General features: G+C 43.4%; 1 protein-coding gene across 1 annotated transcript; it reads right to left on the bottom strand.

Annotated features, from left to right (window-relative positions):
• Positions 1-1382: 1382 nt before the first annotated feature.
• Positions 1383-24626, bottom strand: LOC138767161 (caspase-1-B-like). The gene is made up of 12 exons (XM_069944471.1): positions 24373-24626; positions 17767-17873; positions 15968-16234; positions 14959-15042; positions 11214-11261; positions 8704-8751; positions 7548-7603; positions 6768-6947; positions 5811-6066; positions 3473-3607; positions 2705-2814; positions 1383-1508 (listed from the first exon to the last, which is right to left on the bottom strand). Exons 2-12 carry the CDS (start codon positions 17771-17773, stop codon positions 1419-1421), a joined length of 1281 nt encoding a protein of 426 aa, XP_069800572.1. The 5' UTR covers positions 17774-17873; positions 24373-24626; the 3' UTR covers positions 1383-1418.
• Positions 24627-25260: the final 634 nt, after the last annotated feature.

Consider the following 25260-nt stretch of genomic DNA (forward strand, 5'->3'; position numbering starts at 1 on the left):
CGCTGTGTTCTCACATCGTTATTCTAACGCCCGATCTTTAGAACGGGCGTTAGAATAATGTGCCTGTCAATGTGCCTGAACATCAGCTGTTCATACAATGCAATGTGCAGCGCGGCCGCACATTGCATTGGAGTGAATGGCTAATTGATTTGCTGGCACAGCCGCTGGTGCCCGCAAATCAATTGTTAAAAAAAAACGTGCCTGCAGCCGTTACGGAAGGCGGCTGTTTAACAGCATCCGTTGCTATGCAACAGACGCTGTTAAACGTTGTGTGAACCTAGCCTATCACTGACTTAAAGGGGTTGTCCGGCGATAAAAAATTATTCACATAATAACACACATTACAAAGTTATACAACTTTGTAATGTATGTTATGTCTGTGAATGGCCCCCTTCCCCGTGTCCCACCACCCCCACCCGTGTACCCGGAAGTGTGGTGCGCTATACATTACCTGTCACGTGCCGACCACGGTTTCCGATCCTCAGCAGTGACGTCTTCTTCGGGAGGCCGGCGGATCTTCCCGAGTGCTGGCCGCCCTCTGCAGCGTCATCCGAAGCTCAGCCGCGATTGGCTGAGCATAACTGTGCTCAGCCAATCGCGGCAGAGCGGCTGATGACGCGGTCACGTCATCAGCTGCTCAGCCGCGATTGGCTGAGCACAGTTATGCTCAGCCAATCGCGGCTGAGCTTCGGATGACGCTGCAGAGGGCGGCCGGCACTTGGGAAGATCCGCCGGCCTCCCGAAGAAGACGTCACTGCTGAGGATCGGAGACCGTGGACGACACGAGATGCGGTGAGTATAATGCACCACACTTCCGGGTCTAGCGTGGGTGGGGGGAAACACGGGGAAGGGGGCCATTCACAGACATAACATACATTACAAAGTTGTATAACTTTGTAATGTGTGTTATTCTGTGAATAATTTTTTATCGCTGGACAACCCCTTTAAAGGGACTGTACCATCAGGCCTGGGCTGAAGCACTGGAGATGGGCTGACCCACCCCCAATGGGAGGAAACCCCCATTCCTCTATGATACAGCTCCATTGATTCTAAAGGAGCAGTGCCATAGAGGGGCAGAGGTTTCCTCCCACTGGGGGTGGGTCAGCCCGCCTCCAGTGCTTCAGCCCAGGCCTGATGGTACAGTCCCTTTAACTGTTTCCCAAGGCTGCTGCTGCTACTACTACTACTACTACTACTACTACTACTACTACTACCAATAATGATTATTGATATAGAAAAAACATTCTGCTTGTTTTACAATTAGAGACATAATAAAAAAGTAAATGACAAGTAACTAAAACAAAAGAACAAATACACAAACAATGAGACAACAGAAGAGAGGTCCCTATGTGTAATCCATTGTTTAGTAACAATTGCCTAACTGAAGGTAAAAATTGCTTTAATGGCGCTGGTGTATGTTAATACCCGGGGAGAAGGAAAAACTTTTTTATAGTGGTTGTCCTGTCACGTGATGGCATCTGGCGGCCATCCTTAAATTCGCGTTGGACCTAGGAGAAAAAGGAAGCGATTATGAAAGATTTAAAAAAAATTACATTCAGGCTATTCACACACAGGAAAATAAAAGCAAAATAGGTATAAAACACAGATGTATTTTGAATGTAAAAATGAGCTATATTAAAGGGGTAGTGCGGCACTAAGAAATTATTCACAAAATAACACACATTACAAAGTTATACAACTTTGTAATGTATGTTATGTATGTGAATCACCCCCTTCCCCATGTTCCCCCACCCCCGCACGTGGACCTGGAAGTGTAGTGCATTATACATACCTGACGCGCGTCGTCCCCGACCCCAATCTTCTGTCAACGACGTAATCTTCGGGAGGCCGGACGAATCGCTGCAGCCGTCACTGATGCCGGCCCCCCCCCCCTCTGCGATTGGCTGAGCACAGTTATGCTCAGCTAACCGCGGCTGAGCGGCCGATGACGCGGCAGAGGGGGGCCGGCATCAGGGACGGCTGCAGCGATTCGGCTGTGAGGTGTGTGCAGTCGTTCTGGAAGCCTAATCAGCACAAATTAGGCCACTGTGCTCTTGGGAATTGTCAGATTTTTTTTGTCCCCTTCACCAGAACTTTGCATCCTTGGGGCTTTCGTGTTTGCTCTGATGTATTGTTAGCTGTGAGGGATGTGTCTCCTCTAATCCTGTCCAAACACATGAATTTACGACAGGTGACTCCGATTGATGTGTAGAAACATTTCAGAGATGATTAAGAGAAATAGGATGCCCCAGACCTAAATTTTTGGTATCATAGCAAATGGTCTGAATACTTATGTCCATGCAAAGCTTTTTATTTTCACATTGTCATTATGGGCTATAGAGTGCAGACTGGGAATGGGAAAATAGGGAGAAAATCTTCTACATAACAAATGGTAAAAAGTAAAAAAAAAAAAGGGTCTGAAGACTTGCATTGTAAGTGCCAGGGGCACACCTCTCTGACAATTTACTATAGTATTAAACAGCATTTTCAGTAGATTTTAGCCACAATCAACTAAATGAAAGGAAATATGTATGTGTATCCTTACCCTAACAACTATAGTATGTAACACTGTACTTTGGTACAGAATGTCCAGGTGAGAGATTCACTTTAAGCCTCAGTGGTGGTTGCAGTCAGCCTGGATTTTTATTACTGTATTAAATTCTATGTAAGCTACTTTATGGTTATGGTTCTACATAAGACTTACTTTCTGGAACATATCCTCTAGAGATGAATTGTGAGCATCTTCTTTTATGACTTTAATCAAGTTTTGGATAAACAAAGAGCCATTTATTGGGCTTCTATAGGAAACGGTATCTGGAGACAGAAAGAAGGAAACATCCCTCATTATCATGTGCATGTCAGATAAATACTGTAGAACAGCACTACAAATATACCACCCATGTGTACACACAAAAACAGCAAATTGTCTCATGAATACATATGAACTAGCTGGGAGGGAGGGCAGAGTAGCACCAGCAAGGCTTATCTGACAGAACCAGGGGGACCCCGTGAGAGAAAACAAAGGGGGAGGGAAACTCTCAAGAAATGAATTATTGTCTTAAATCACATGATCTCAGCCTGACCCCTTGGAAAGGACATGTGCTTCTGTGCTCTTAAATGGGAACACTGCATGTTCAGCTCCCTACAAGTTTCTATTACAGATACTGTTAGCTTATTTAGGAGAACATAGAGGTAAGTATAATTACAGTGTCCTCTTTCCAGGAGGCAGAGATGGTACTGGCTCTAGCTGCCCACTCTGTGCTGATTCATTAATGGATTGATAGCAAAGCAGACTGGGTAGCAAGTAGAGTAACATCTGAAAAACGAGATGGTGGCGGATCAGAAGCAGAGAGGAGACAGGACTGTAAAGAAGTGAGTGCAGTATACATAGAAGAGGTCTACAATGTGACAGACAACCAGGTGGGGATGTAGAATGAAAAAATGGACTGTTTCTTCAAATAAATTTGCATACCTGGTGTTGTTGAATAGAAGCAGCTGAAGTCCCGTTCTGTTTGAATCTTGCGCATAGCATCATCTTCCATATCCTCTTGCTGCATGTTTGGGGTCTGCTGAGGACCATCACTGACCCATACTTGACTCATATTATCTGCATAAAAATATTTGTTTTTAATGTGAAATATTTAATCTTGTAATGCCGGCCAAAACTCGCCCACTTACAAAATTTTAAATGAAGAACAGCACATTTCCTGATAAACATATGTAGTGGTGTCCACTAAATCAGGAAGCCCTTTAGTCTACAGGACTTGTGATACAATTCAAGGGATTAGAAAAATCTAATAAAGATCAAACATACCTGTAATTCTTTGTGAAAAGTTTTGATCGTCAGGGTCTGAGTGTTCAAACCCCAGCCAATCACTGGAATGGGTTTGGAGAGAAGTGTGCAGCTTTCTTTCCCCCACTCTCCGTGCAAGTGACCAAGATAGTGTGGGTGGGTTGTGTGTGTGTGTCAATGTCGTGAAGTGTCGTGCACTCCACCCATCCCACCCAGGTGGTGTAATTACATTGGCCGGTATAAGGTGGATCTTGCATGCCCAGAGCATAGGCTTATTACATGCCATGGAGCGTACAGTGTAGGGTCCACCCCGGCATGGGGCCACCTTATTGTTGGTGGGGTGGTTTATACTGTTTGCAAATGTAACCAAGAGCCCCATTATTTTTGTGGGAATTTTTTTTTAGCGGTTGGGGGGGGGGGGCTGCTTTTAACTATTTTCATGTCTGTAGTGGGTCTGCATCTTGCCATTACGGTGAGCTATTGCATCTTTGTGTTTTTTGAGTATGTACATATAACATCTGGCTTCTCCCAGTTCAGTCTAATGGTCAGTTAGGGTCTGAACACCCAGACTCCAACCATTGATCTCTCTATAAAAAGTGATCATGCTTATTTACATTTTAGTTTGTAGCTTATTTTATTACCAGCTATAAACTTTTTTCCCCATCTCTTACTGTATTTATTTGTTTTAACCTCTTCATTATCAATGGAGTTGACAGGCCGGATGACACTGTGGGTGCAGGGCAGTTCACTTCTTCCATCTGCTTGTCTCAGAAGTATGTCTTCTGAGATTAGAGGGGGACATGTGCCAGTCACAATCACGTGATGACCGATAGCTGCACAATGTTGCCAATGTTGCAGATACAGCATGCAGCTATTTGACATCGCGCCTAGCACAAGCCCCCCTCTTATCCCAAAAAGTACACTTTTGAGATGTGCGATGGGGAGACAAACAGGTAAGAGCTTTTCTGCTCCCCAGATAATCCCTTTAAAGGGGCACTCTGGGGGAGGGGGGGATTCTTTCAAATCAACTGGTGTCAGTAAGTTATAGAGATTTGTAATTTACTTCTATTTAAAAATCTCAAGTCTTCAAGTATTTATAATCTGTAGTATGTCCTGCAGGAAGTGGTGTATTATTTCCAGTCTGACACTGTGCAGTTCCTCTGTCTGTGACAGGACCTGTCCAGAGCAGGAGAGGTTTTCTATGGGGATTGGCTACTGCTCTGGACAGTTCCTGACATAGACAGAGGAGGCAGCAGAGAGCACCATGTCAGACTGGAAAGAATACCCTACTCAGCGGTTGCTAAGTACTGGAAGTTTTTTTTGTTTTTAAACAGAAGTAAATTACAAATTTATTCTCCAGGCAGGAATAAAAAAAGGGCACTCACCACTTTGTGTTAATTATTTTCTTCAATATTCAGGATACATTTCTCTGTGCAGACCATGAGGATGCATGCACCTCACCAAGACGTGTGACAGCTGTTTCGTATGTATTCACATGCTTCTCCAGACACTGCCTACTTGTGTGAGCTCCAGGTAAAATAGATGGGTATTTACCTGGAGCGCCCACGAGTGGGCGGTGTCTGTCACACGTCTTGGTGAGGTGCTTGGCGTTCTCGTGATCTGTATATTGAAGAAAATAAATGACACAAAGTGGTCAGTTCCTTTTTGTTATTCTTGCCTAGAGAATATTTTATGAAGTTTTGTGTCACTCAAAAGTAGCACCCCACAATGTCTAAAGTTGCTGCTACTCCTAATGTGAACGTAGACGTCAGTGAGTGTGTATTATTACGAATTACAATAAATTACAAATCTGTATAACTTTCTGAAACCAGTTGATTTAAAAGGAAAAAAAATCACTGGATTACCCCTTTAATAGGTATGTATTAGATTTCGGATGTGACTGTGACCACAATATTCATCCAAAAAATGCACAGTTGCCATTCTCTCCCTATCATAGTGTGCCATAAAACAACATATTCCATATTAGTTATCATTCTGGAGAACCTCTGTAACTTACGTCCACGACAAGCCTGGATAATGATAATTTTTGGCTTATCCCGTAGTCCCGGGCAGTTTATGTTATTGAATGTATTGAAGATAGAATCAACGTGGAGGCCGCCAGTCACTCTTTCCCTGCCGTCTACATTTTCTTTATTAAAATCAGTCCCACAAATGATGTCTCTTTCTCCATGAGACATAAAAACCAGGAAGGTGCTGTCAGAATCCTTGTGTTGTTTTTTAGCAGCAAAATTCTTCATTGTGGTCTGCATCTCCTGGTAGGTGAACAGAGACATACTTTTATTTCTAACTGGACAGGTCACCCACAGCAACCACCCATGTCAGACTTCTGCATAGTGGTGATAATACAACACATTCATATGGCTGGTGCATGATCAGGTAAAGGTAAGGCCACATGTAGGATCTGAACTTCTACTAATGTACAGCCACATGCATCAGTAAACCCCGGCTGCTGATGTTTTCACTACAAATCAGCGGAGTTTGCACCTGAAAAAATCGTGAGGTCAAAAATTTCTAAAAAAAAAAATGCATACCATCAAACCATGTAGAAAAAAGTATTTTAGACAGCACTTCTGTGTCTAGGGTGGTGCTCGTAGTAAGAAAAAATTCTAATAGTATGATAGAAGTTCATTCTCGGCACTCACCATCATGCTCCATAATTTTTTATTGCAGAAAAAATCCATAAGAAATATACAACGGCAACAGGACACCTGACAGTTGAGGAAGGCTTGACGCCGAAACGTCCTGTTGCCGTTGTATATTTCTTTCCACAATAAAAATTTTTTGAAGCATGATGGTTAGTGCCGAGAATGAACTTCTATAACACCATCAAACCATGACCTCAGCTACTACATATCCCCTCACCCAAAGATTATTAATAGTGCAATAATCACACAAATTTCGGTCCTGTCCAGCTCTGCCCCAAAGGATTCTGAGGGCTCTATCCATTCCTTACCTCTGCTGTCTGATTAATTTTCCATTGTACACTGTATCCAAGTCCTTCTAATAGGTACCTCATTCCCTCAATGTCAGCATTTGCCCCTTTTCGCTCTTTAAGATCTTCTTCATCAAATGTAATATTACAAATAATCAGAGCCTGGCGTTTGCGTTTTTCCTTCTCGTATATTGGATATCTCTGGAGGAATAAGCAAAAATATTTATTACTAAATGATCAAATATTCTAATAGTATGAAAATAATCCCTTATGAATAATTGTGAGTATTTGTCTCCTGCAGACTTTAAAGTTGAGGTTGTCATTCTCTATACATTTAAAGGGAACATACTGTGTTGAATTTTTTTGCAGTTTTTACACTGGTCACTAAGCCTAGCAATTGCCTGGAACTTCCTGTATATTTTGGCATTGCATAGAAAAAGGTGTGCTGATGTATACCATGGGGCACAGCAGTGGATCTATTCACTTTCCTGCCCTCAACATAGCTAGTGAATACATTGGGGGTAACTTCCCCCCACATACATAGTACAACACATAGTGTCATCTGCTGTTCTATTTAGTGCAGCAAAATATCAATATACACGTGAGAAATGACTCAGCCATAGATTATAGACCCAGCTGACTATGCTTGGGTGTTCAAAGAATAGAGACCCACTGCTCTCGTCTCTGCCTCAGTATATGTCAGCATCCCTTTTTATGGGGTGCCAACATGTACCTGGGGAAAATGTTTGACATACCAAGGGACAATAGCAATGAACATTCAATGATTCCGATGGCTCGTACCTCTTTTTCTTCACTCGTTATTTTCTGATATTCTGCTTCTGAGCACAATGTGATTCCTAAATAAAAACAGCAATAGATAAATCTGTACTAAGTAATTGTACTATGAACCAAACTGGTATTCCTCACAAGACGTACAAATACTAAAGATTGTATCGGCCAGACCAAAGCAAATTGTCTGCCCTCCTGAACATGCACAGGCTGGGTATTCAGCTGGACTAACCAAGGTGACATCCATGTTCATGCCTCACCATAAGCGGCAGTTTATGAGGTCGGAAGACCATGAGTCTGTGCTATTTGAGTGGTTATATTGTTTTAAAAAGGTAGGAATAATCCATCTGTATGGCCTCCTGCTCCAAGAGTGTAATGGTAGTATAAGCATGAATAAGATCACCATGAGTAGTCACAATGCATTGACTCATGTATGTGTCAGGTACTTTTATTATTGAAAAAGCAATAAAGATTGAAGAATTCTTTACACAGTCATGGAATTGGAAATTTTAAAACTGAAGGGGGGGTACCATTTCAAGTTTTAGATGCCAATATCAAAACTGCCAGCAGTATTTAAATGGCCCCAGTAAACGTCATTGGTGGAGCAGTGGTCTGGCCCCTCTGATTTCCGAGACAGCTCAGGTAAACAGTGTCCCTGGCCGGCTGTCTCTGCACTCTGTAATGTCGGGAGGGTTAATCACAAATTAGGTCACAAGCAACTTGACCTCAGATTGACCCTCCCAGCACCACAGAGTGCAGAGACAGGTGGCCAGGGACGCTTTAAACTATCCGAAGACATGAGATTTCATGCAGCAATATTAGGTTTTCATTGTCTCCCCTTTAGTTTCTCAATATTATCAGGGGAAGCAAGGGTGAGATTTTACTATGCTGATATTTCTTCCTCCAGTAGATAAGTACATAGTCAGCATATCTGAGTTTTCAAGTTTATGAGGGAGTTGGCTATGATAGCTGCAGTTATCCTATTTCTATATGGTCAGCTTATATGTTTAATTATTTGGAAACATCACCTTGGAATTCCTCAAATCATGACCTGTTGGAGAGGCCTGAGGACTGGAATTGAGAAGCACTGCCCTAAATCATGTTGTCAGCATCCCTCAGTAAACATTTCAGGCACAATTCTTTACATTATATTGTATCTAACACTTACCTTGCTGGTTGGTTTGTAACTTTTGTTCCTGTGGAGGTTCTACAGGTGCTGGAAGAAAGAGCAAGAATCCTGTTTTACTAGTCGTGTAAACATAATTTTTTTAAATCTGTCAGCGTTATGGCTGCTCACAATGGCAGCCGTAATCTACAAAGGGTTAACAAACGATTTTGTGGTGTCCCATCATGGGTGTTACTAGTGCTTTACACCCCTTGCAAAAGTCTGTACTTTAAGTAACTGTGGAAATGTGGTAGTACCTAAGTTGTATTGTATGTAACTGTAGTTTGCACAGCTGCAGGAAACTAAATGGTTATTGTTTGTTGTTATCTGTATACCAATAAGAACCTTCTTTTCTACCTATCTCTGAGCTCCTTTCTTTCTATGCTTTCTTCTCCACCACTCACAGGGGACATTACACCTCCTGTAGGAAGTTGAAACATGGGGAGAGAAAGTATACACCTACTCTTAGTCAGTCTTAGTTGGGTTTCTGAGCAGAGAAGATGCAAGACAAGTTGGTCCCTGCTGTAGTCCAGCTGGGCCCTGGCTTTGCCAGGTCCCCACTCCAGAACTCATCAGTCTTAGTCAGGTTCCTGTGCAGAGCAGACACACATGGAAGACGCAGACACCAGTTTCTTGAAAGCAGCACTAGAGGCAGAGGACAAGTCAGAGAAACCTTAACCCACGCCGAGAACCAGTCTAAAAGTTGTCGACAGTATCCTGATAACAAGATGAACTGATCCGGATAGAGCAAAGTTGCTAGAAGCCTACGTACTCTATCTCGCAGCGCGGGTGTAACCAGGAAATCTTGGCCACTCTGCTCAACTCAGGTAACAAGGTCTGGGGCTTGTTACACCCTCATAGGATGGGTCACTAGACACTGGTGTGCAAAAGGTCGTATAGCGACAAAGTTCGAAACAAGGGCACAAGTAAACATCTACTTTCAAGTCTTCAGTATTCTTCTACTTCTTTTAAAACTGTTTTTATTGGGTTTTTAAAATAAAACACATAAACACAAAGGCATGTGATGTATTGTTGTGCTTGGTACGTGAAGAGTATTCAGATCTACAGGAGAAACATGTATCATAAGCACAAAATCAGTCAGTTCTACAAAATAGATACTACTTCTTCTTCTACTAAAGTTCCGGCAGAGCACACTTCTACGCTGGGTTGGGACTCTCAGCACACACTCTTCTCCTCTACTCTGAACTTGAAGCACAAACTGCTCTCCACTGTTCAGGACCCTCAGTACAAGCTCCTCTCTGCTACTCACAGCTCTTCTACTCTAAAGGTCCCCAGTACAGCTCCTGTCAAGTCTACAGTCTGCTATCAGCTATTATATAAAGTATTTCTATAGTATTGAAGATTTATTGATGCTAACAGGACTACACAGTTAACAATGACTATATTCATGTTTTTCAGACAACCTTAGGGCTTTATCCAACTTCAGCAGCCACCGCTAATCAAATGCCGAACACTCTGGTTCAGATGAACTCGAGCATGCTTGCGGTTTGCTCATCTCTACTGGGGAGTATGTGCACTTTGTTATTTTCAAACAACCTATCCCTGGGCATATATTGAAAAAGGTCCTTGTCTGGAGTACCCCTTTAATATTGATTTCTATGAACAATCAACATGCCTGTTTTTTCTTGGTCAGTATATCAGCAGAAAGACCTATCTGTATTTGCAGACAGTTTCCCATGGAGGTTCCAGGTGTTCGGACAGAGTTGTGACATCATTCCAAGAGTTCATTTAAATTTAGCACTATAGACACACAAATTTACAGTAATAACGAAGCAAAGCAGTTCGTTATCTCCGAAATCCACTCATTAGCCGGCTGCCATTTAACTGCTGATCTGTCCTGCTACTCCCCGTGTGGCGGGAAAAGCTGGATCCAGGGAGGAGTTTTTGTTTTTTTTAAAATAAGGTTACATTATATCATATCTCCCAACTTTTTGGACGGCCAAAGAGGGACACTTGTGGTTCACTCTAAGAAAATTGTTTCAGTAACTGCCCGCATTTGCAGGGACCCACAGTCGGAGAGGTAACACGGACGCACAATGGCTTAATTATTGTTTTGTGGCATGGATCATGGCCCCAAAATGGATTCATAACGGCTACAGATGTGCGTATGGGGCCATATAAACTGCATGTGTGAAAGGGGCCATAATGTCACATGATTCATCTGAATATGACAATTTTTAGGATTCAGCTTGCACCGCATAATAGAATAACATATACGTTGGGGTCTATTATACAGCAAGAAATTAGACATTTTCCAGAGAAACATAGAAGGTTTATTAATACAACTCTTACTACTAGGTCGAAAAGAGGGACATGTAAGGACTGCCCCTCCAAAAGAGGAACACTTGGGAGGTATGCATTATATAATTTAAATATTTTATAAATTGATATAAATTTATGAAAGAAATGTAAATAAAATATACAGTATAGTTATGTGTATATATAGTATATAATGTATATAGTATGTACATTATTTAGTATCTAACACTTACCTTGTAGGGTGATTTGCCCCTTTTTTTCCTGAGGAGGTTCTACAGGTGCTGGAGAAAAAAGGGAAAGAATCCTGTTTTATTAGTTATGGAGACTAAATCTTTTCATCTCTTGCTATGGCTGCTCACAATAGCGGCCAAAACTGACAAAGGGTTAACAAAAATATAGATGGTAAAAAAGTTTGAATACAGATAGTAGACTTTTTAATCTTAAAGGGGTACTTTGGAGAAGACAAATTGTTTTTAACTAGTGTCAGAAAGGTATACTACACATATACTTCCTGAAGTGACAATTTGTTAAATGGTGCAGCAAAACATGCAATCCAGCATCAGCGCTGTAGGATGCAGGACTCTTAGACACAGACAGAGGTGAGTAGCACCTGTTTCATGAGCATGGATGTCTGATGAAGCACGCATGCACACAAAACAGCTGTTACTCACCTGTGTCCGTGTCTAAGTGTCCTTACATCCTACAGCCTTGATGCTGGATTGCATGTGTTGCTGCACCATTTAACAAATTGTCAATTTAAGAAGCGGTGAGTGTCCTTTGTGTATTCTCTTCCTGGGATTATCTTCACAATTGTGTATGCTTAAGAAGTTGATTGCACTACTGCAGTGACATGGCTGTATACTCCTAAAGGAACCATTGAAAGAGACTAAGGGCCCTATTACACGGAGCGGTTCTGGACATTAAGTGGCTGAGTTACCTTGTAAGCTCAGAGACGACTCTGAATACCAGGAGCGTGCAAAGATAAAGTATTACTGTTTGGGCCAGGGCTACACAGACATCGCTAACTATGTCCGTGCAGCCCTTGCAAAACAATTATCGGGCGGAGTAATAGTACCCTCAGGGGGAGTATTGCCAATCACTTTTCCTCTTGTGTGCACTTAGACTAAAAATCTGTATTCTACTTCTATTTAAAAATCTTAAGCCTTCCAGTACTTATCAGCTGCTATATATCAGGCAGCAATCTTTATGTACATATTTTTAGATGTTTATATATTGGTGGGTAATTATAGATGATGTTATTTATGTGTTCTGTTCATGGCACTATTATTTATGTGTATGGCGTATGGTAATATTGAGGGACAGAGAGTGATGATATTAGATATGTACACAGTCTGTTATTTTAACTGTGCACAGTACATGGCACTAATATATATGTATCCTCCATATGGTAATATTGAAAGACAGACAGAGAGTTAATATTTAGATTGATATACAGTACATGGCAGATTTACCTATTACTGTATATACAGTTTATAAATGTCTCATTTGACGTTACATTTTACAGTAGCCTTATTGTTTACAAAATCTATTAGTGATTATATTTACGGAATATGGTGGCATTATTTAGATATGGAGTACATGACAACATTGTTCATATATAAATCTAGTATATGAAGATATTATTTGTATACACAGCATATTGTGATATTACATTGCTATATATATGGCACCAGAATGTATGTTTATAGTACTATTTGTGTTTAATCTGTGGAACATGCAGTACAAAAAGTGTCACTACTAATCTCTAAATCTTGTTCCCAATTCTCCATCTACAGTATTTATGTAAGAAAGATAGTGGGGCTCACCACACTGTAAGCCCCACTATCGGGGTCTTATGCTGCAGCCCTGTGAAGATCAGGCTCCGTATAGATGTCTTTGCCAGGAGCTTAGCTGTTTGCTTGTATCTCTCCTGAGTACTGGCCTCAGGGCACTATTACACAAAGCGATTTTTCAACGATTAACGATAAAAGATCTCAAACAACCTCTATGGCGAACAACCTGAAATCGTTCACCCAATTACACGGAACAATGATCGTTACCTATGATCGTTCTTGCAGTCAGCTTCACACGTACCGGATCCGCAGCGGATTTCACACTGCGGGTTTGCAGTGAAATCCGTTGCGGATCCTGGTAATGTGAAGGTCTATGGGGTTACATATCCGCAGCGGAATGATGTAACCCGGCCCCTTTAACCCCAGCCGCCTAGGACCATACATCACCTGCTCCAGGCTCCTGCTTGCTTCCGGGCCTCCCAGCATCTCCCGGCTGTCAGCCAATCAGTGCGCTGCCCCACTGCCCGCTGGTTGGAGATGCCGGGAGGCTCCGAACTTCCGTAGCGGATTTTGCTAAAAATCGCAGTGTGAAGTCCGATGTGGATCCAGTATGTGTGAAGGCACCCTAAGTCAGTGGCTAGTAGCTAAACGCGTTTCAAGACTCCAGGTCTCTTCGTCAGTATCTTTGGCTCTTCGTCATAGCTACTGCGCGTTTAGCTACTAGCCACTGACTTACAGTGAATGCACCTCTGACAAGCAATATCAATATATCAGCAGACATATTGGACACCTCTACATGGAGCCAGAGCAGAGTTCTGAGTGACTGGAGAAATCACACGCAAGATGCTGATCCACAGCCTCTGACAGTAAATCTTACCACTCCGGTGCTCAGGAGAGACATCTATATGGAGCCTGATCCTCACAGGGCTGCAGCACCAGACCCTGAACTCCTCCCAGCACAACTTTACAGCCCTGGACTGATAACATCACGGAACTCCTCAGCACGACTCTGAAGTCTCTGTAACTGCTGGCTGCTGAGAGGTGTATCACACCACCACTCTTGTTTATACATTTATCCATTGACTGCAACAATTTAGCCACTGTTGATTTTAGATAAGAAACATTCTGGAAACAATAAAGCTGTCCATCTGAAATAGCTTATATAGTGCAGCAAGAACTTAAAGTGACTCTGTACTCACAATCTGCCCACCCCAAACTGCTTGTACATTCGGATAGCTGCTTTTAATCCAAGATCTGTCCTTGGGTCTGTTTGGCAGGGGATGCAGTTTTTGTCCTAAAAAAACAACTTTTAAACGTGCAGCCCTGTGTCAAGTTGGCGTGGCCTAGAGTACCTGTGCCCTAGGATTGCACCGCCTCCCTGTCCCTTCTCCCCACCTTTCACATCATTAGGGATGCCCTGGGCAGGATTTTTCCTATTCATCACCTGTGTGAACACTGCACACGTGCTGGATTGTTAAGGCACTTGTGCAGTGTTCACACAGGTGATGAATCGGAAAAATAATTCCAGTAGGGTGTGGAGGAGGGACGGAGAGGTGGTGCAAGGCTTGGGCACACACACACTCTAGGCCACTCCAATTTAACACAGGGCTGCAAGTTTTAAAGTTGTTTTTTAGGACAATAACTGCATCACCTGCCGAACGGACCCCAGGACAGATCTTGGATTAAAAGCAGCTATCTGAGGGTACAAGCGGTTTTGGGGGGGGGGGCAGATTGTGGGTACAGAGTCACTAGCCCTTACCATTGCCATTATAGAACTGCTCATCCACAACAGACATACAGCTTGTACTAGATTCCTATTCAAATTAATCCTGTTCATGTTTTTTTTAATCACAAAATGTGAACACACCACATGGGCCCCCTAGCATTTTATCTCTTTCTATACATATTATGTGCAATTTTTAATATATATTTTTATAACAAATAGATTACAAGTACGCAAACCAATCCTGAAAAAAAAAAGAACATGTCCTAGTGCGGACCCAGATTGTTTTGCGGATTCTTTCATAGAAATCAATGGGATCTGCTATTTTCTACGGATTGTAACCTTTTGACATCCGCATCTCCGTAAAAAATAAAGATGAGTCATTAGTCACATGTTGACAGGTTGTGTTTCTAAAAAATTGATAGAAAATAGAAGTACATAGGCACCAGGCAGTTACAGTACCTGATGATGCTGAGCTTGCATTCCCTGCTTGGGTGGGTGCTGCATTATTTCGGTTTTGTTCTTGTATTGGTAATGGAAGCTCAGCTAGAAACATAGAAAGGTGGTATATTATGAACAACAATGAATTTAGTCATATTACATTATGTAGTTTGAGGCTATGTTCACACTATGTATAAGTACGGCCGTTATTGCCATCGGCAACAACGGCCGTACTTTATGCGCCTGTGAACACTGCCTATTGATCTATGGGATCCCGGCCGGAGCGTATACACATCGTATACGCTCCGGCTGGGATCCCGTGCGGCACCGCAAATAACTGACACGTCAGTTTTCTGCGGCCGCAATTCAATGAATTGCGGCCGTAGGAAACCCTGTCATTTCACACAATGAAGCGAGCGTGTGGGAGCGTGTGCTGTGGGAGGTTCTGATGCAGGCACACGCTGATAGGGACACTGTCAGGGTTATTTAGTATTAGAAAAAAAAAAACACTGATAATTTCTTGCAAAAACAGCGCCACCCCTTCCCCCAGGTTGTGTGTAGTATTACAATTCAGCTACATTCACTTAAATAGAACTGAGATGCAAAACCACACCGACAAGAGTCGTGCTGTCTCTGGAAGAAGGTGGTCATGCTGCAGGAGGGAAGGGGGTTGGGCTGTAGCGAACAACGTCCATTGTTCAAGTGTGTGTGAACAATGGGCGCTGTTCGCATAGAATTCAATGCAGTGCATTATTTTATGACAAGAACGTCCGTTCTTGCCCTAAAAAACACATTGTGTGAATGTAGCCTAACGGTTATAAATGATTTTTCCTGAGATCACTACAACTTTTATAAAACATGCAATAAGTCTCCAAGTTTTATAAGAAATCCCTGAGTACATCTGCTATTGCTTGAAGAACAATTTAAAACTAAATTGAAAATATTTAAAATTTTTATTTTAACACATTAACTAATGCATTCTGGTCACCACTAGAAAATAATGCAAAGCAATGGCATTGTGTAATTGTACCTGTTATCCCCAGAGAGTCACTAAGAGCCTGATCCTTTTCTGTGATGATTTGGAGCAGTGTGTTACAGCTCTTGTTTCCTTTATTAATCACCATATCAATCAGTCTTCGGCATTTGTTAGCACGCTCAGGTTTATTTTGATCGATATGCTCCACCTCTCCAGCATTGAGGACCCCTCGAGGACGCAGCTCATCTAGTAACTGTTGTAACAGTGTCTCACTACAGCGTTCTACTAACTGAGGCCGAAGGGATTCAAGTTTATCTTTACCTAAAATTCAAAATGAAAGACAGTTGTAATACTGAGTTAAAACTTTAGTAGGGGCTTTGGTGCTGAACTGAATACAAGTGACGTGTTTCCCTGACTTCCATTGAAGTTAATCATAGTCAGTGATGCATGCTGTTCTGGACATGGACAACCAGCATGTTTTCTGCATTCAAAACAGTGTGTGTAATAATCAAGTGAATATGTCCTTAGTCCCTTCCACACATCCCTTTATGTAGACCCATTCATTTCTATAGCGCTATACACACAACTGTAGATGGCACGGGGCTGTGCTGGGGCTGTGATCCATGTTGCAAAAGAAAAAAAAAATGCCATTGTACTCTGACTGTGGCTCTGTACTGAGTGTTGCGGTGCCATGTTCCTGCAGCCTCAGCTCCTATTTACTTAAATAGGAACCAAGGCTGCAGTAACATGGTGCCACCACTACTGTTAACTGCTTCCAGCCCTGTCCTCAGTGTTGTGCAGGTGCCAGACAGCTGATCAGCAGGTTTGTGGGTTGTTGGCACCCCACCAATCAACTATTGATATCCTATGTAGTGGAGAGGCTATCCATTTTTTTCTCAAGCCTTGTTTAGTTTTTGCTGGTGTTCATTTATAGGGCTGCCACACAGGTCTGTACTTCCTAAAGGGGTTATCCAGTGCTACAAAAATGGCCACTTTCTTTCAGAGACAACACGACTATTGTCTCCAGTTCAGGTTCAGTTTGCAATTAAGCTCCATTCACTTCAATGGAACTGAACAGCAAAACCCCGCCCAAGCTGGTGACAAGAGTGGGGCTGTCTCTGGAAGAAAGTGGCCATGTTTTTGTAGCGCTGGATAACCCCTTTTATACATCCAGCACAGCTGATAAGGTGCAGGCTTTTATATAAAGGTCCTATTACAATAATAGATTATCTGCTGAATCTGGCACATATTCCCCCCCCCCCCCCCGTGTAATAGTGACAGCGATCAGCCAATGAGCTCGTCAGTTGATTGTTGTCTTTCAGCATGCTTAAAAATCATTGCTCCGTGTAATAGGTGATGCGCAGCCGATGGCTGATGAAAGCAAGGGCTGCACAGACATTACTAGTGAGCCCTGATCTAGTAGAAAACTGTACTGTATGCAAAAAAATCTAAAATTTGCCAGGTTGGGAAGGGGATAAAGGCATATTACCCTTTCTGCAAATAAAATGTATGCATTGTATAAGTTGTAATGCACAATATAACTGTAACAGCTATAATGTTTATAACTTTCAACAACTGTGTAGTTAGAAAAGTGTCCTCGTACTCTCCAGATCAGTCATTACAGCTCTATCTAGTGTTCAGGATAGCTGTGTGATGTCATTTCCCACAGAACTTTCCTGCACTCTAAAATCCATGAAAGGTCAGAAAGGGAAAGAACAAGAACCTAAACACTTCTGTAGCGTTTTCTGCAACTATGGAAACTATACTAATCCCTTTGAATGCTAATCTATAGATCAGATGCATATACCAGACTCCAGCTGTAAAAATTAAGACACCAAAAGAGGATACATTACCCGCCATCTAGACACAGATAACACTGTCCACGCTGCAGAGCGTATAACAGGAAGGAGGAAATACATGAAGAATGTAGTTTCACTTTCTCCAGGATGACATAATATGGCTGCAGGGAAAAGAAGAAGCAGAAAAGTACGGCTATATATGTATGTACAGTTATGCAACAACAAACTACATATAAATGTAGGGGAGCAAGACTGGAGGACAATAAATAGTGTCATGCATAACGCCTTTTCAAAATACACATGTTGAAATTCCTCAAATAAAAAGCCTATGTGTTACCCTTCAAAAAGAGCCCTAAACTGTGTTGATAGCTTGTGCGCTCGCTGAGATATCCCCAGTTGTTTGGCTCAGAAGAATAAATAGATTTTCAACATAACAGGATTAGATACAGCCCCAGCATACAGTATGAGGCTGGGTTCACACTACGTATATTTCATTCAGTTTTGTGGTCCTCATATTGCAAACAAAACCAGGAGTGGATTAAAAACACAGAAAGGATCTGTTCACACAATGTTAAAATTGAGCGGATGGCCGCCATATAACAGTAAATAACGGCCATTATTTCAATACAACAGCCGTTGTTTTAAAATAACAGCAAATATTTGCCATTAAATGGCGGCCATCCACTCAATTTCAACATTGTGTGAACAGATCCTTTCTGTGTTTTCAATCCACTCCTGGTTTTGGTTGCAATACTGACTGAAATATACATATACTGATTGAAATATACGTAGTGTGAACGCAGCCTCACACAGTAAGATTAGATACAGAGCCCCAGCAGATGGTATCACACACAGTGGGATTAGATACAGCCCCAGCATACAGTATCCCAATGTAAGATTAGATACAGAGCCCCAGCAGATGGTATCACACACAGTAGCATTAGATAGAGCCCCAACATACAATATCACACAGTAAGATTAGATACAGAGCCCCAGCAGATGGTATCACACACAGTGGGATTAGATACAGCCATCTGCTCATATTACACTGTAGGATAATGTCAGCCATGGAGGTGGGGGCACCTGCTGCAGAAATCTGATAGTGAATGTTAAATGTACTATGGAAGGACTACAGCTGTGTTGTGCTGGGACTTGTAGTCCTCCCCTCAGTGACTCACCCACTCTGCCTCATGCAGTACATTGGAGTCATGGTGGCACTGGATACACTTGTCCCTCCATCCAGCTCTTCCCCTGCGCTGCTTCTCACACAACACCCTCAGCTCTGCTAAGCCACCTCTGTGAGGGGAGGGGGGAGAACGTGCTGCTAGGAGGGGGGGAGGAGGTTTTGTTTCTGTTTCTCTCTGTGTCAGGGCTGTTATCTGATGCTGCTGTCAGAGTCCATACACTAGGTACAGATCTCCAGGGACGGGGCGTGTACAGCAGGAATGCAGAAATAACACATGAGCAGACACAGCTCTGAGGGGACATTCAGCTTCATGTATTTAAAAAACTGTTCATTTTAGCTTATTAGTGTATATTGCAAAAATTATTATCATGACCTAATCTAACTAAAACTAAATGGTCAAAATATTTTATAGTTACGCTTTAAGCATTGTTCATACTTCTGTTGTGGCTACCATTAGAGATGAGCAAACCTTTCAAAAGTTTAGGTTTATCTAAACCAAACCTCAAAGGCAGGGGCGTAGCTAGGGGTTCAGCCTAGGGGGGCGAGGGAGTCTCAGTGGGCCCCCAACCAATTATGTTATCTATAGGGAACCTCTGTAGATGACAATGCTTTCCGAATAATAAAGGGTATTTTCTACTTCATTATTCATAGTGAACAGGGACTGAGAACAGTGGAAAAGACTTTCTACATTTCACATATATAACTATGTAAAAATTACAGGGGTTATCCAGCATTGAAAAACATAGCTGCCTTTTTCCAGAAACAGCGCCACTCTCCTCTAAAGCTTGGATGTGGTAGTGCAGCTCCGTTCCACTAAAAGAGAATGGAACCAAGTTGTAATACCACAAACAACATAGAGGAAGCTATGGCGCTGTTTCTGTTTTCTAATTAGCCACCCATCCGTTCTTCTATCTCTTTATCTCATATCTATCTGTCTAATATCTATTGGGCAGCATGAGGACTACACCATAGCTGATGGTCAGTGACACCTGAAGGCTATACCAGCAGTACCAATAGAGTCAGGGCTGATTTTAGGCTAAGTAAGGCCCTAGGCAAAATTAAAAATGGGTCCCCAATTAAATGTACCATGTTTGCACTGCATTCTGAATATCTGCTGCAGGAATGTAGTGACCGCCATGTTTAACTAATTAACTGCCAGTAAAAATAATAAAGAGCAACTGCTTACCTGCCTGCGCACCCTCGCCACGCTTCTCCATGAGTCTCTGGGTCTCTGCACTCAGCCACTCAATGTGCTGTCCCGCTGCAGCCTGTGATTGGTTGAGCGGCTATCAGTGAGCAGGGACCCAGAGACTCCTCAAACAGGAGCATAGACAGGTAAGCATGAGCAGGTAATCATGGGCTGGTTATTATTTTTACTGGCATCTAATTAGTTAAACATGGCCATCACTACATTCCCATAGTAGAATGAATATCCTATGTAAGAATCCCGGGCCATTGACTATAATGATACTGAGTATTGCAGCGGATTTGCTGAGAAACTTGCAGCATGAAAGCCACTGCAAACTCGCTACATGTAAATGCACAATAAGGGTACATGCACACGTACTGACTCACAGCGGAAATCTCGCTGCAAGTTTGGCAGCAAGATCTGCTATGAGTTAATATCCTGCCAGGTCCTGTGCACACATACTCGCAGCGGTAGTATGTAATGCAGCCGCCCCCTTAACCCCTTCCTCCGCTGTGTATATACATTACCTCTCTCCTGCACGGGGTCCCAGCGTCCTGCTCTCCCGCCCAGCCAATCAGTGGCTGCGGCTGGGCTAAACACTGATTGGCCGGGCGGGAGAGCAGTACGCCGGGACCCCGTGCAGGAGAGAGGTAATGTATACAGAGAGCGGGAGCTGGGTGGGAACGGAGGAAGGGGTTAAGGGGGTGGCTGCATTACATAGTCGCAGCAGTCATTCAAGGGGTTATCCAGCGCAAAAACATGGCCACTTTTCCCCCTACTCTTGTCTCCAGGTCAGGTGCAGTTTGCAATTAAGCTCCATTTACTTCAATGGAACTGAGTTTCAAAACCCCACCCAATCTGGAGACAACAGTAGGGGGAAAGTGGCCATGTTTTTGTAGCGCTGGATAACCCCTTTTCAGACCGCTGCGAGTATGTGTGCACAGGACCTGGCAGGATATTAACTCGTAGCGGATCTCGCTGCCAAACTTGCAACGAGATTTCCGCTGCGAGTCGGTACGTGTGCACGTACCCTAAAGGAGATTTGTTTTACTTCGTACATATCAATAAGAATCTGCTTTGCTCCTCTCTAGTACCTGCATTAGATGGTTTGCTTGGCAGCTGTGCCACATGGCGTGCAGCAGTTTCTCTACATAGCCAATGTCAAATTGGGCAGAAAAGTGCTGCGCTGCACAGCGGTATTGTCACTTATCTAAACCTCTGACATGTCGGGGAGAGACCTGCTGAAATTGTCAGTTATAAGTGGGTGAAGCACACAGTAGAGCACTTCACTCCCTGGCTGATTCACTCACTCCACAGACTAGAAATCAGACCTTGCACTGCGCACATCACCCGCTTATAAGTGGTGATCCCCATAGGTCTCTGAATGACATGTCACAAGATATGACAAATGACAGCACCGCTTTAATACCTCAATATATTATGAATATAATACAATACACCTTATACAGTGTGTATATATATATATATATATATATATATATATATATATATATATATATATATAGCCACTTCTTATAATACTTATGTATTGAGGCACTTTATATTTACTCCATATTGAGGTGTTACTAGCAAGGTGCACTACATTGTATTATATCCACTACGCATTGTGATGTTTACTTGTACATGAGAACACAGACATACACAGTCTCAGGCTATGTTCACACAACGTATGTTTTGTATCAATCACGGCTGTTGTTGCAATTTGCAACAATGGCCGTGATTTATACAAAATGCACGTTCTATTGAAATTAATGGCATCTTGGCCGGAGTGTATACACATAGTACATATATATATACATACACATGGTATACACTCAAGCCGGGGTTACATCTGGCCACACTAAAAACCGTCATGTTCGTTTTTTGTGTCCACTATTCATTGAATAGTGGCCACAGAGAAGCTGTCAGTTCACACAATGGAGCGTCTGGCTTCAGCCACACACTCCATTGTGAGCATTGGTGTATTCGGATGCAGGCGCACACTGTGTGCGCTTACATCCGGATTCACCAGAAGTGAAGATCATTCGGCCTGTATTGCTGTACCATCCAGGATGATCTTCAGTAACACCGGCGATTCGACCGGGTCACAGAACGGCCGGTGTTATACTTAGTGTAAACCTGGCCTCACACATACAATCTCACACATATTTAGGTTACAAACCCACTTGGCGGGTCTGCAGCGAGTCTCCATGCTGCGTTTTTGCAGCGAGACTCGCTGCAGATCCCGGCCCTATACTTTTAATGGCAGACAAACACGCAGCAGGGATGTACATCCCTGCTGCGAGTTTGTTTGCAGCCCACCCCATTAACCCCCCGGCCGCCGGAGCTGATACTTCCCCTGATCCCGGCTCCGGCGGATCCCGATGTCTTCAGCAAGCTGGAGCGGGGACCAGGTGAAGTATATGCTCCAGCCAGCCGCCCGCACGCCCCCCCCCCCCCCCCCGCAGCCCCGGCCGCCCGATCGCCCCCCCCCCCCCCCCCCGCCCCCCCGGCAGCACCAATCGCACGCCCCCCCGCAGCCCCGGCCGCTCGATCGCCCCCCGGCAGCACCGATCGCCCACCTGCAGCCCCCATCGGGCGGCTGGGGCTGCAGGGGGGCGTGCGAGCGAACGGTGCTGCGGGGGGGCGAGCGATCGGTGCTGCGAGGGGGGGGGGGGGGTCCATTGGGGGGGGGCGTGCGATCGGGCGGCCGGGGCTCCGGGTGGCTGGCTGGAGCATATACTTCACCTGGTCCCCGCTCCGGCTTGCTGAAGACATCGGGAACCGCCGGAGCCGGGATCAGGTGAAGTATCAGCTCGGCGGCCGGGGGGTTAATGGGGAGGGCTGCAGACAAACTCGCAGCAGGGATGTACATCCCTGCTGCGTGTTTGTCTGCCATTAAAAGTATAGGGCCGGGAACTGCAGCGAGTCTCGCTGCAAAAACGCAGCATGGAGACTCGCTGCAGACCCGCCAAGTGGGTTTGTAACCTTAAACACACATTATTATGCATAAATATCCAGTACACACACAGACACACACCATACACACTGAATATACATTATATATTAGTACACTCCCAAACACATGATATAACCGTACACACACCCCCATACACATTATATAACAGTACGACCCCCCAAACATGATATAACTGTACACCCCCCCCCCCATACACATTATATAACAGTACGACCCCCCAAACATGATATAACTGTACACACACACCCCCATACACATTATATAACAGTACGACCCCCCCAAACATGATATAACTGTACACACACACCCCCATACACATTATATAACAGTACGACCCCCCCAAACATGATATAACTGTACACACACACCCCCATACACATTATATAACAGTACGACCCCCCAAACATGATATAACTGTACACACACCCCCATACACATTATATAACAGTACGACCCCCCAAACATGATATAACTGTACACACACACCCCCATACACATTATATAACAGTACGACCCCCCAAACATGATATAACTGTACACACACACACCCATACACATTATATAACAGTACGACCCCCCCAAACATGATATAACTGTACACACACACACCCATACACATTATATATTAGTACACCCTCCAAACACATTATATAACAGCACAAAAAAAAACAAGAAAAACCGAATGCAAGACCAATGTAAATATAAATATTTTTTTTTATTATTATTATTAGTATATCAAAAAAGGATTTAAAAATACAAAATGGGGGGGCTGAAGCTAATACAAATCCCCATACAAACGGTGAATCAAAGAGTTCTTTATACATAAAATGCTATATCAAAAGGTAGAAAGAAAATATAGACAACCTACATATACAAACATATATACTGGGCACTGGGTTGGTACTACATACAGCAAGTAAATAACTCCCACAGTGGGTATATGGCAGAGAGACATATAAAAAACGCCATAAACACATAGTAGATATTACCCATACATGTCCTTAGTATATAAGTCCACCTCACCGTACACCCGACGCGCGTTTCGCGTGTTGCTTTCTCGAGGGTATAACAGTACAAACACACACACACACACCCATAGACATTATATAGTACCCACATATACACTCTCACATATATCTAAAAACACATTATGCATATGTAAACCTCCAGTACACACACATGCACACCTACACATTGACTATACATTATATAAGAATACACCCCCCATACACATTATAGAACAGTACAACCCCCCATACACATTATATAGCAGTACACCCATACACTATATACACATATACTTACATTAGTAGTTGGTAGTTAATAATTCAGCAGCTGATGACAGGGCCGGACTGGGAGCCTCATGCTGCAGGACAGGAAGCCTGGTGTGTAGGGGACCTCGGGAAGGAGAAGGAGGGGGAGGGGAGGTGTCGGCTCCAGCAGCAGGAAAGGACAGGACCCTCAGTGTAAGGAACCTCAGGGAAGGGGGAGGGGGAGTGTGGGCTCCAGCAGCAGCAGCAGCTCCTCAGTGCAGGGGACCTCAGGGAAGGAGGCGGAGGAGGGGGGGTGTCGGCTCCAGCAGCCACTCTGTCAGCCTGTGCTTAGAGCAGAGCTCCCTCTGCCCTGGTGCAGGCTGCTGCCGTGTATTCCTGAATCTGATACCCAGGAATCACGGCAGCTGCAGGGGGCCCCCTGGGGGATGGGGGCCCTGGGCAACTGCCTTGTTTGCCCCCCCCCTAACGCCGGCCCTGAATAGAGTAAATGTATAGTACAAATGCTGGGCAATAACAATTAATAGTCCCATGCAGTCTAAGGCATCTATACTAAATAACCGATATACAAAAAAGCCAGACTACTGCAACATAATTAAATGGAATAATGACTTTACTAATTCATAAAAACAATACATGACAATACATTAAATATATAGGAGAAATCAGCCATGATAGTAATGGTGTACAGGGTATATGAGAGCAGCCAATTTATGCCTCCATGTAGTATTTAGACCCAATTTTAGCCCTCATATAGTTCGCAGGGTTCCTCTATGCTCTCATATAGTAAAAAGGCCACTATCTATACCCTAACTTAGTAGATTATCCTCCCTTGTTCCTCCATAGATAGACCCTCCCTGTGCACCCCCATATAGTAATCAGGCCCCTCTGTACCTTCATATTGAAGTTCAGCTTCTCTGTG

The sequence above is a fragment of the Dendropsophus ebraccatus genome, chromosome 11, assembly GCF_027789765.1.
Source record: "Dendropsophus ebraccatus isolate aDenEbr1 chromosome 11, aDenEbr1.pat, whole genome shotgun sequence".
Classification (NCBI taxonomy): Eukaryota; Metazoa; Chordata; class Amphibia; order Anura; family Hylidae; genus Dendropsophus; species Dendropsophus ebraccatus.

Excerpts from the sequence above, each read along its gene's own strand:
- LOC138767161 (XM_069944471.1), bottom strand. Across the intron at positions 11,262-14,958 it reads TGCAAGCTCAGCATCATCAG|CACCTGTAGAACCTCCTCAG; the intron begins GTACTGTAACTG and ends TTTTTTCTCCAG. Across the intron at positions 2,815-3,472 it reads CTTCTATTCAACAACACCAG|ATACCGTTTCCTATAGAAGC; the intron begins GTATGCAAATTT and ends TTCTGTCTCCAG.